This window comes from Protopterus annectens, chromosome 7.part0, assembly GCF_019279795.1.
Source record: "Protopterus annectens isolate FY-2018-M chromosome 7.part0, PAN1.0, whole genome shotgun sequence".
Classification (NCBI taxonomy): domain Eukaryota; kingdom Metazoa; phylum Chordata; order Ceratodontiformes; family Protopteridae; genus Protopterus; species Protopterus annectens.
In genome coordinates this window covers 247,682,841-247,695,826 of record NC_056739.1, presented here as the reverse complement: position 1 = coordinate 247,695,826, position 12,986 = coordinate 247,682,841, and the positions used below count along the sequence as shown (strand labels likewise).

The following is a 12,986-nucleotide window of genomic DNA, read 5'->3' as shown; positions in this document are numbered from 1 at the left end:
GCAAAAAAAAGTAAACATATATACTGATAATCAGTATGCTTTTTTACAGTGCATGTGTTTGCACAATAATAAAGAAAATAGAGGAATGATTACATCCAGTAAAAAACCTATTAATCATGCGCAATTTATTTTGGAGCTATTAAAATCTATTCAGTTGCCTACCAAAGTAGCTATTTGTAAATGTGTAGCTCATACAAAACAACAGGATAAAATTTCAAAAGGTAATGCACGAGCTGATGCAGCTGCAAAGCAAGCAGCCTCAGACTCAGAAACTTTATTTTTTTTAATAAAAAATTACAGCCCTTTGAAATTTTAGATTTAGACATGTTAAAAACAATGCAAATGCTTACTACAACAGCAGAAAAACAAAACTGGGTAAAACAAGGTGCAATTTTTAAAAAATGGACTGTACATTTCCAAAGAAAAAAAACAATATTACCGTCTAATTTATTTAGATATGCAGCTTTGTTGAGCCATGGGCAGAGCCATGTCTCAACAGGGGGGATGGTACAGTTAGTAAATAAAATATTCCAAACATATGGATACATAAATTATACAATAAAATTTTGTGCAGCTTGTCATACTTGTAACAAGCACCATGCACAAGGAGCATTTAAAACAAGCAAGGGAGTTTCCCTACACCACCATATCCATTCCATACTATTTGTATGGACTCCATAGAGTTGAATAAATGTGAAGGAAAGAAATACTGTTTAGTGATCATAGATATGTTTTCAAAATGGGTAGAAGCTTTTCCAACCAGGAATCCGAATGCAGCAACAGTGGCAAAGGCCTAGTAAAGGAAATAATTCCTAGATTTGGCATACCGGAAAGAATCTATAGTGGCAATGGGACACATTTTGTCAATCAGACAATTCAACAACTTGGGAGATTTTTTGGGATTTCCTTAAGGAATCACTGTGCTTACCACCCACAGTCAGCAGGACTGGTGGAGAGGTACAATGGGATTTTAAAAACAAGTTAAGAAAGTTAATGAGTGAGACTCAAAAGAATTGGATTTGCTGTTTACCTCTAGCATTGCTGAGCATGAAAACAGTAACAAATGTAAAGGGTTTGATCCCCTTTAAAGTAGTATTTGGAAGGGCATATTATGTGCCTCAGTAAAAGCTCTCATGCCTGCAGAGCTGGAGGCTGACAGTTCACTAGCTAATTATATAAAGAAACTGCTTATAAATAAATCTGTTTTGCAGTTTAACTCTTTTTCAGACAAAAGAACTTTCAGCTGAATAAAAACTTTGTGACTGATACACAAGGGCAAAATGGCCAAGAGTAAAGAAAAAAAAGCAGAGCAACCCAAGAACTATAGCATAATTATTTTAACTGTGCATTTGTTAACTATAAGTGTGACAATTTTTCTCTTATTGTGGTTTTCCTGCACTCAACCACACAAGTGAAAGTGAGAAGACGTGATGAACTGTTTATAGACTGGCATCCAAACTTTAACACGTACCTGGCCATGAAGCAAGTGTATACAGAAACTATGCACATTTCAAATTGCTGAGTTTGTACAGCTATACCAACAACATATAATAGACTTTAACGTCCTCTGTCCCTCTGGGGATAAAATGAGACTTTGGAAAGTTTTTTTTATACAGAAACTGTGAAATCACAGGACAAAATTGCTTTATTTTTACCTGTTCACACAAAAAGGAGTTGTATGTTTCTACAAAAGTAATACCCTCCAGGTGGGCTGGAGTAATGGTAATATAACAATGTCTTATAAATGTTACATTAAAGTCAAAAGTGGGGGTACTGTTTGTAATACTAACCATGATTCATATCTGAGTTCAATGAAAACTACATTAAATGCAGTATGTGACAATCCAGTCTTAACTAAGCAATTGTCTATTAAGAATGAAAAAAAATGTTTCATGCAGGGATAACACGTATCAGTACCAAAGTAATGATTTTATTTGTGGGAAAAAAGGCATATAAATGGTTACCTAAGAATTGGTCCGGCAGTTGTTTTTTGGGTTATCTGGTTTTAGCAATAAGACATACTGCAGAATTACCTTTGGGTAAAATACGTAAGAAAAACAGCTCAAGAATCTGAAGGTCCAGTGAAAAAAAAAACCTGTGAATCCAGTTGGTAAAATCGAATCTGGTTGAAAAGGCCATAATTCAGTAAAAGACAAAAGTAAATTGACTCATATGAACTTGGGCAACAGTGTTATATCCAGGGCAGGAATACCACCAGCCTATGGAGCGGTCAAATCGATCTGGGAGCTGAGGAAGCTGTCAAAAAGTCATGAACAATGCAACTTTTTCCACCCTAGAATTGGTGACTAATGAACTGAATGCAATAAAAACTGTTGTGCTACAAAATCGAATGGCTCTTTACTTCACCCTAGCGGCAAGAGGTGGTACACGAAAAAGAATGCTGTGCGTACATTCCAGACAACCAACATGAAATCAATGACCACCTAGAGGTAATTCAGCAAGTATCAGCAATGACTAAACCAGGCCCAAACCCACTGCCGAACTTTTTCCAGAATCTGTTTGGGGGGGGTGGGGTTCCATCCTATTAAACATTTAATTGCTATTTGTGTGGGTATACTCCTAATAGGAACATGTGTTTACTGTGAAATTCCCTGCATGAAAAAATTAATCAAAAATTTGTTGATATATCTGCTACTAAAACTTTTTACCAAAGTGTTGAAATTAAAAGATTAATTTCAAATGATGCTTTTTCTGAAATATAAAACCAATGACTAACTTAACTGAAAGTCCTTAAAAGGAAAAGGCTGAGGAATAAAATAATATTGTTTATGTTTCAAATAGAATAAAATGCATTAACAGGAGGGAGAATGTTAGAAAAATCTATACATGCTGCTTAGAAAATATATTTACAATGTATGCTGCTTAGAAAATATGTTTACAATGTATGCTGCTTGGGAAAATGTGTATTCAAACATTCAAACACATATAAGTTGTGTGGTCAAATATATAGAGAAATGTGTGCTTTAGTTAGGAATAAATGTACTTAAATCCATAATAGAGAACAAAGTTTGAAAAGTAGTATATAATGCATTTAATTCTGTCTTACTAGAATAATAGTAGAAATAAACTTGCATATTATTGCTTGAAGCACAAGCTGCAGTGTAATCAGAAATTTGGCCTTGGCAGCGTGCAAGCACAGCCTGGCTCATGTCTTTCAAGTAAAGATTATTTTGCAAAGTTAGAAAATAATAAATCTGTTCGCATGTGTATCTTCTGCCTGCTTCCACCAGAAGAATAGCCTTGTGCGCACTATCAGAGATAGTGCCCAGCTGGTGAACAAAAAAGACAAAGAGAGGCATTAAAGAAGACATACATCTATTGTATTCGAACTAATCTAAGAGCCTTGAATTGGCTACATCCTCAGGAGGTCATCGTGACTGACCAGGTGCTTGCAAGGCTGTAACATTCTCATGGAAAAAAGACTTTTTTGAAAAACACCAACACAGCACTTTTTCATAAGTTACTATGATGTAAAGACCCTGTCACTGACCACGCCAGTGAGGTGGGCAAAACTGATAATGACATATATAAAAATGGTGTCTTCTGTCAATAAAGCAGACAAAATTCTGTACAAGTTTGTGTATGGTTTTTTGCCTCCTAATGTACATTAAAGCGTTAAATACTTGAGTTCTCCTGCATTATTGTTTGTTATTGATTGACATTGTTTTTGAATAACTCAATGATTTTTACAGTCTGACTCTAACAAATTTATTTAACATTCTGAAATCACACAATCATGGGGGTAAAGAAGATTTCCTTACCACCATAGTGCCAAAATGACTGGATAGTCTTTGAATATTCACAGCAGTCAATAAAAAAATCTATTCCCATTTTGCTCATTCACAGTATGATATTCACAGTACATCCCTTGTAATTCACCATCTCTTTTTTGTCAAAGTCAGTTAGTATATCCACAAAGACCTATAAACTGTTTTGCGGTACTAGATCCTTGGTGCAAATTATATTTATTTAGATTTGGACTTTTGTCTACCTTCATTCTGGGGTTAGTTGAGTCCCTGCCTCTCACAAGATTTCAAAGAAACATGGTCCAGTGGATCCGTTTTGGTGAATTGTTTCATCAGATAGTGTTTCATTCAGTGGTAGTGACTCTGTGCACATGTGTATTTGGTGGAAATTATTTTTGAACTGCACATTTACCTGAGAACATCTGGATCCCCTCTTCCTTCTTTTCTATTTCTGATAACGTTTCCAACCTCTGTATGAATCAGCTCGGCCTGCGGAAGACAGAAAGTAACTCTAATTAGGAATGGTTATTGTTCCAATAAGGAGAGATAACAGGCAAAGCACCTGCATCATGTGGAAATAAGAGATTCTCAGGATTACAAATCAAGTTTAGCAATGTGGAACGCTTATCTGTCATGCTGTAAGAGTTAAATATCACGCATTGTTAACAGCATGGTCACAGGTGTATAAAAAGATAAAATAGAGAAAATCATCTGGTCATGATGAGCTACACCGACTATTCTTCTCACATGGTGCACTAAATGTGAACCTTATTCCACTATATCCATACATGCATTTAAATTCCACCTTTTTAAGGTTTGGTAATGATCCCATCTGATAGAGGTTCAAGCCATCCAGGTCAAAATCATCTTTTCTATTTATGAATGAATTTTGTTGTTTAATCTAGCGATACAGATCCCTGGATTCCAAAATTATTTATGTTCAGGAAACAATGCTAATACTGAGCTGCTTTGCTTTCTTGGTCTGAGCACAATTATTTTGGAATTTAATGATAGCATTTCCCTGTCCAGTACAGAATAATTTGTAGACCTTAGGGAGGATTTGAAAAAAAAAATGTTCGTAAGATTAAAACAATGCATCTAATATTCAAAAAAAAAAAAAACACAACAGAATGGGGCAGTAAAATGTATAAAAGGACACCAGAAAATAAAACGGATACTTTTTACTGAATATCTAACTCTTCTCTACTTTAAATACATATAGTCTTTGGCTCAGGTTGGTTGTAAGCTCTTTCAGATGTTATAGAGATAGTGATTAGGAATCCAGAGAAAATCTGTTCTCAATTTATCATTTGTCTGATTCTTTGTGTTATAGAGATGGACTAGTCAACTCGTACTGTACTAACTTGAAGTGATTATGTTTATTACTTTACTAATACCCTTATAAAATTCTTGATAGCCTTACTCCATTTGAAAAAAGTCAGACTCGAGTGTTACTCTCAACCCCTGACATCCTCTGATAAAATCTGTGTAATGCTTCAAATGGCTGCCTCTAGGAAAACATAATAATACAAAACAGCTCAGTATTAGCAATGTAGTTGTATATTTTAATGAAATTCATTTAACTGAACAAACAAGCTTTCATTCTCTGACCATTCCTACACGTATCTATCACTGCCTATATGAATATATAGGCATTTGTCAGGTTTCATGAAATTCTGCTTTGTCAATCACGATTCAGTAGAATTTGACTCTGTGAACCTCAGGAATAGGCTTTATATTGCAGAGCCAGGCAAGTCTAGCTCTCCTCATGTTTAGCTTTTGACAAGCAGGGCTTCAGTAGCTCAGGCTTGATAATCAAGGATTCAATGTCAAATGCATACATATACATAAAGAGAGAAAGAGGCATTTGTTGCAGACACACCGTTGCCTACATTAAAAGTGTTCAGGGACTGCCAGAAAATGGTAAGAACTGTACCTAAATCTTTCAAACAGTGTAACGAATATTGTAAAGGAAATGAGACTCTTGAATTAAGAAATGAAGAAATCTAGTATTTGTTATCCTAGTCTTCATCAAGATCAAGCTTTGGAAGAGTTTAGACAACATTTTAAAACCTATAAACATCAATCGGGATTGTGTCTATAGTAAATGATAGCACAATGAAATTTGTTCTGTTCTTTCTAGTTTCATGTTTATGCCGAGTCACTTCTTGTGAAAAGCCATAAGCTCAGACATTATGGTTTTGTTGACAGTATTTCTCCTATATTTATTCATCTTGTTGTTAACATTATAGACTAACCATACTTAAATCCATCTTACCTCTTTATCAGGTATCTACAAAGCCCTGATCATCTGAATAACACTATTGAAAATGTCACTTCATTCAATTCCCTAGAGGCTTGATTTGACCTTTACCTAAATTTCCATCTCCACCCAAGACTACACACAAAAATCAGCTCACCCCTATTCTGGGCTAATAGGATCTCCCCTCTTCTATCCAGACCAAGCAGCAATGCCATAGGTAAAGGTATATTACTGGCTCAACTAAATATGATATTTCTCTGATAGCTACAGCCTCTTAAAAAAATGAATCCATTATTCAATCCATCTAAAATGCTATATGCAGATTCATGACTCTTTCCAAGAAATTAATATCACTGAAGAGCCATTGAAAAAGCTTATTGGCTACCTGAGAAACAATGTGCTGACTTTGTAATCACCTCTCAACTATTTAAACTTATTAAGAATGAGACCTTCCCCCACTAGCTTCCACATTACTTAGAGATGCAACTACATACAACATTAAAAATCTTAACCACTTCCACCCTCTCTTCCAAAGTAGGCTTCACTGCACAGAACATACATTCTCAGTTCTTGGTTCTAAACTGTTGGAATCTCTCACTTATTTTCTTAAGGAACATTCCTCCTAATCTATTTTCCATCAGAAATAAAAGCACATTATAGGACTCTAGAACAATGCAACTGCTATCTCTCTAGTCATATAAGTTCACCTCTTCCAAACCTTCTTCCATCTGCTTACTTTGCTCTGACTTATTGTGATTCTTGTGTGCCAACTCTGGTATCCATTTTGTATGTAATGCACATATATCTATCTGTCTGTCTATCTATCTAGTATTTTGTCAGTCACTCTGTATATAACATCATGTATCTATTGCTTTTATGTCCTTAAGACAACTTTGATATTACATTGTGTAGTGACTGTATTTTGCCATTTATAGGTTCATAGGTGTGTACTAGGTTAACAACCACAAGGGCCCTTTTAAGCCCGGGCACGTATCCCAAATCTCTGACAAGTTCTGGTACCCTTTTTAAGTATAAGCAGGGGCTTGCGAGATGGAACATTTACAAGCAGGGGTTTGGGAGATGAAATGCTTACAGGCTGCCTGTATCCATGACATAGGTGCCAAACTAGGGATTAATTCCTTCTTTCATGTACCTGTTGTGTTTAATCCAGGTTGAGACTGAAATAGGCCCAATGAAATCAGTGCTGTACTCCAGTTAACAAATTCAAAATAAAACAAAAACTTCTAACAGACATGGTGACAGTGAATGTTATCTTTACATCTCTGCCTTTAATCATTTCCCTTTGTTTCATCATAGTTCTCAATATGCCACCTCTTCCAAAACTGGATTTTCTGATTTCAAACATGATCTGAGACTGTAGTATTGCATAATACTTTGCTTATGTTGTTAATTACAGAGTTAATTTATTTGATCTAAATATTATTTTTTAGCAGTAAGTTAGTTGCTTTTCCAGTTGTGGAATATATTAAGCAAACAACAATGTCAAACAGGGTGTGTGTGTTATTTTAGAAAAATGCCTGCCCGGTGGTGTTCTGTAGACAAACGTTACAGGTGTCCATGGCTAAAATTGTTTTAAGTCTTTATGGTCTCATTCAGACCAATAAAGCCAAACCCTACTAGCTGTGGTGGACATCCATGTTTCACCCTTCTTACTGACCTTGTCAGAACATCATAAGTGGATGGTTTGGTTATAGGCTCATAGGATCATAGGATGATATTAGGCTATTGGCCTGAAGGCCCTTATAAGCCTAGCCAAGAATTTTGCCCATGTTCCCTCAAAGTCAGCACCTATATGTAATAATAACTAATAAAGGAACAAGACAATGCTCAATCAATGCAGTAACTACAGAGCTGAGACTCACAGGGAATAATTTCAGACAACATTGCAGGACAGTCTGAAATAATTACAGCAAACATCTACAGTAATAGGCTCATAGGTTCATAGGATGATACTTGGCTATTGGGCTGGAGGCCCTTATAGGCCTAGTCAAGGCTTTTGCCCATGTTCCTTCAAAGTCAGCACTTCTTTCCCTTGTCCAGCAGGGACACAGGTGGGATCCCAGGGGTATATTTTCTGTTTCCCATCGAGTCGTCGAGGTTCCTCTTAAAGAGGGCTAGAGAGGTAATGTGCTTGACATGGAGAGGGAGTCTATTCCACAGACAGGGGAGTCTTTAGGACACATATTTATCCCACCAACAAGTTCTGTTAATGTCACAGACCAGATTAAGGCCTTGCATGTAGGTTGCACGAGTGGAGTTTGTCTTATGGATATGCAGCAACTCCATCAAGGCTGGGTCTGAAATGGCCTTGTATGCCAGACACAGGTCACCTCTGAGCAGTCTGTATGAGACTGAGTAGAGGAACAGAGCTTTTAGCCTATCTGTATAAAAGACAGGTGTTTAAGACCATGGATTTTCCTGGTAAGGATCCTCTGTGGTCTCTCCAACTGCTGCTTGTGCTTGGCAAGGTACATGCCGAAGAAGGCATTGTACTCAATAATGGGTCTGATAAGGGAGGAGTACAGGGTTGTTATGACATCCTTTTTCCTGGAAGAAATACTCTTATTTATGAGATGTTCCATGTAGAGATTCTTCCATACAACAGAGGGAACGTGATGGTCAAAAGTCAGGTTGCTATCAACCTGGGTGCCCAAGTCCCTCACGGCTGATTGCATGCTTAGTATGTTGTTATTAATGTGATAATTAGTGGGGATGACATTTTCCTCAGAGGGCATAATGATGCATTTCTTGGCATTCAGTTTGAGGCCATGCTTCTGGCACCAGTCATTAGTTTGAGTAAGATCGTCTTGGAGGATGTTCACATCGCTAGGGGAATTTAAGACAGCACCCAGCTTGCAGTCATCTGTAAACTTGGTCAGCCACAGACCACTGGATTTGGCTTGCACCTCAGAAAAGTATATCCAAAACAGTAGAGGCCCCAAGACTGATCCTTGAGGTACACCACTTGTTACGGGTCTACTACTAGAGATGCCTTCCCCTACTTTGACTGAGTGAGTTCTGTCAGTGAGCCAGTTAGCTACCCATCTGGTAACATATGGGCTGATGCCAAGCTGGGAGAGTTTATTTATTATGCCTAAGTGGGGAATACTGTCAAAGCTGTGACTAGGTCAGGGTAGGCAGTGTGCACCATCTTCCCCTTATCCATGGCCCTGGTGGCTGTTTCAAAGGAGTTGACCAAGATTAACAGGCATGATCTCCCTTTGCCAAAACCAAACTGTGTGGGGTCAAGTGTTTGGAGGTTGCCAATGTCCTTGTTTATAAGGTCCATGATAATGCATTCCATGGCCTTGCAGATCAGGCTAGTTAGGATGATGGGCCTGTAATTGCCTGGGTCGGTGGATGCTCCACCTTTGTGTACAGGAATGACTGTGGCTGTCCTCCATTCAGCTGGAATGAAGCCGGTGCTCCGGCTTTGGTTGAATAAGGTGTCTAATGGAGGTGAGAGCTCATGCCTGCGTTCATGTAGGATAGAGCCAGGGATGTTATTGGGTCACATGGAGACTGTATTTTTTACCTTTGAGATGGTATTAAGGACCTACTCCCTGGTGATAAGGAGGGGGGGGGGCAGGTGCTGGGGATGTCCGGGTTTACTGATGGAGGGGACAGGGGGCTGAAGTTTTCACTGAACCTGTCTGCCAGCACCTGCCCCCCTCCACTCCTCATCACCAGGGAGTAGGTCCTTAATACCATCTCAAAGGTAAAAAATACAGTCTCCATGTGACCCAATAACATCCCTGGCTATATCCTACATGAACGCAGGCCTGAGCTCTCAGCAAACACATACCTAAACAAAAGAGACCTCTGTAGCAAAAACACACATGCACATCACAACCCACAGCACCAAGCATGTGTGTTTTTGCTATGGAGGTCTCTTTTGTTTAGGTATGTGTTTGTTGAGAACCCTCACATATGTAGGCGTGTGTTGTACAGATGTGGGTGTTGTCAGAGGTGTGGTGTTCAAAGTGTTTTTGCAGGCAGCCTTGCCAGTGCCAGATGTCCTGGCTTGTGACTGAGACAACAAAGATTCTAGGTTCTTAATATGATTGCATCTCTCACATATTGTGTTCTTAGGTGGTAGTAGTAGAAGGTTATCTGTGTACATAAGGCAGTTGCTACACTGTTTCAGGATCCTCATGTCAACCAGACTAGCAGGAGAAACCATAGGAAACTGTCCATCCATGATTATCATAATCTGTGGAAGAGAGGTCAGGGATAGTGGATTGGGTACTATCTGAGGAGAGTACCTATAGGTGTGAGTACGGCTGGATAAAATCAATACAGTAGCTGCTGGTAAGAGCCTCACTGACACAGGAGTGCTGGTAAGGGGAAAAATTATGGCCATTCAGAAACCTTGCAGGTGAAAACATTTGATGTCCTTAAGGGGTCATTTGCATATATCCCATGGATCTCTATTACAGAAGGTTTAAGGTATCACACAGTGAAAACTCTAGCTTGGCTGAGTTTTTCTTGCATTTTTACTGAATGGGTTGTCTTTGTGTCCTTTTTACCCTTTGGTTTGGAGGTCTTTGAGGTTTCTAAGGGTTCCTTTTAAGTGACACAGCATAAAAAGGTCCATGTGTGTAGTGAGCAGTATGTATGAAGGATGTAGTGTGTGTGTGTTCTTGACAACCTTGTTTGTAGGTGAGATTTTTGCCTCCAAGGAAGTTATGCGTATGCATCTCTTGCATGCTGTGTTAGTTTTTTTAAGGATTAAAAGGTTGTCTGAGTGCATGAGACAATAACGTTGTCTCAGGATGTCCATATCAACCAATCTGGCCATAGAGACATTAGGAAATTGAAAACCCCTGTTGTTAGGACTTGTATTATCAAGAAACAACCAACGCTAGTAGCCATGCACACTATCAAACCACAAAAGAAAAGAACAAGTGTGGCAGAACAATCACAAGGAGGAGCCAAGATGCAACAAATAAATCATAAAACTTTAATGAGCTCCCAACATTTTAATTTTGGACACTCATTAAGGACCTATGTTATGGCTTGGTTGTTATGGTTTAGGGAGATGGTTTTAAAGGGGCCACATGAATGGTGTCTGGGGTTAATGCTAGATGTCAGATAGTGCTATGATCATATTTTAATGCTGTCCAATGTGCTAACTAGTTTCCCTGAGCTTAGTTCTATACACATACTTTTCTGTGTTACAGGTTAAAGTCCTAAGTACTGGCTTTATAGGTTGGCTCCTATACAGGGTACTGCAAACAGCTGCTGTACAGTGAACAGCTGTGTGCAAACATGCCTAATTTATTGCCAACAGAAAATAGCTGAATAGCCCTCTGGCCAATAAACAGCTTTAGTCTGAGCTCCCTGGATAGCTTCCCAACCCAGAGAGACCAGGTAAACACCTTCTGTCACAAGATGGATGTTCCTGGAACTTCTTAATGTAAAATGTAGCTCTAAAGTACAGATTAACACCAAACAACTAAGTCACTAAAAAGGCATCTGGCTGATGAAACAGTCTCACTTTAAACCTTCCTGTGTGTTTCCCAACTTAGACAGACCAGGCTACCTTCCTACTGCCACTAGAATAACAGCCTCGGACTTTTTAATGTATAACACACTTTGGTTAGCCAAATTGAAAAGGTACCAACTAGCTACAACAAGTATTTACCAGTTTAAGCCCCCTTGTGTGTTTCCCAACTTGGGCAGACCAGGTTAACTTTCTACTGCCACTAGAATTGCAGGCTCAGTCTTCTTTATGTAAAAACATAATTTAGTTAGCCAAAAGTGAAAAAGGTATCCAAAAACAAATCAAACAACTAGCTATAACAAGGAACGCTCAGTTAAGACTACCCATGAGTATCCTAACTCAGGCAGACCAGGCTACCTTTTTTACTGTCACTAAAATTGCAGTCCCAGTCTTTTTAATGTAAAAACACACTTTATTTAGACACAAGTGAAAAGGTACCAGAAAAAAAAATCTAAGCTAGCTACAAGTAATTACTACAAGGCAATTCAAAGGAAGACAACCAAGAATAAGGAACACACAAATCTCAAAGTCCACTAACAGTCTAAAATGATGGCCTTCCCAGTTTCTTCTGTCAGTATCCAGTAAGATGAACAGCTTCTAGGCCCAGGTATATAGATGATGAGACTGGAATGAGTTTCCAAGGTGTGATATACAGTATGGCTGGCAGCTCAAAAGCATTCAGGTTTAAAAGCACAACAGGAAAAGGAGGGTGGGAAACAAATTCAGAAGAGAGATAGTAAAAGTGCAATAAAATGAGTGCCCACTCAGAACACCTAGGCCCAGCACAGAAACCACTTGAAAAGCATGGCAGACTATAAAAAAAAAATCATTAAATTACTTCAGATAAAGAGCAAACTCAACACAAAACAAAACTGATTTAAATACCAAGACAAGTGCAGTATTTTAAATGTAGTTTAAATGTACTTTTCTGGGTACAAAATGTAGTCCAAATGTTAAGATTCCAAGCTTCCAGCAGTCCCACTAAGATGACTGACAGCAGAGCTCAGACAAATAACAATGGATACTGTAAATCCCAAATCAATGTATAGTTGTACCTTCAGAGTCAGAAGAGAGCTAGTAAAAATGCAATAAAATGAGGGCCCACTCAGAACACCTAGACCCAGCACATAATTCACTTGAAAAGCACTACAAAAATGCCTCTCTGACTGATTCATATCTTCTGTATCCGAGCTTCTTACTGTTTCTTATCGCTCTTCTATCCATTTGACCTCTTTGTCATATTCACAAGTTCTTCATAAATACTTCTTTAAAATGTATTTATTTATTCTTTCTTAGGAATTGTTACTATTACTTTTCATTTGTTTCCCAATTATCAATAAAACTTTTTATGTCATCAGTGAATTATTTTGTGTTTTCCTTCCCTTTTTGTCTGTATACTTTCTACATTTTTCTGATTGTGCTGATATTT

General features: G+C 38.1%; 1 protein-coding gene across 1 annotated transcript in view; it reads right to left on the bottom strand.

The window, feature by feature from the left end:
* The window catches only part of LOC122805938 (epidermal growth factor receptor kinase substrate 8-like protein 3), a 260,739-nt gene that overhangs the window by 31,145 nt on the left and 216,608 nt on the right, over positions 1 to 12,986 (bottom strand). The window contains exon 7 of the mRNA XM_044076182.1: positions 4,180 to 4,256. Coding sequence (XP_043932117.1) covers positions 4,180 to 4,256 — 77 coding nt within the window. The remainder of the gene's footprint in view (positions 1 to 4,179; positions 4,257 to 12,986) is intronic.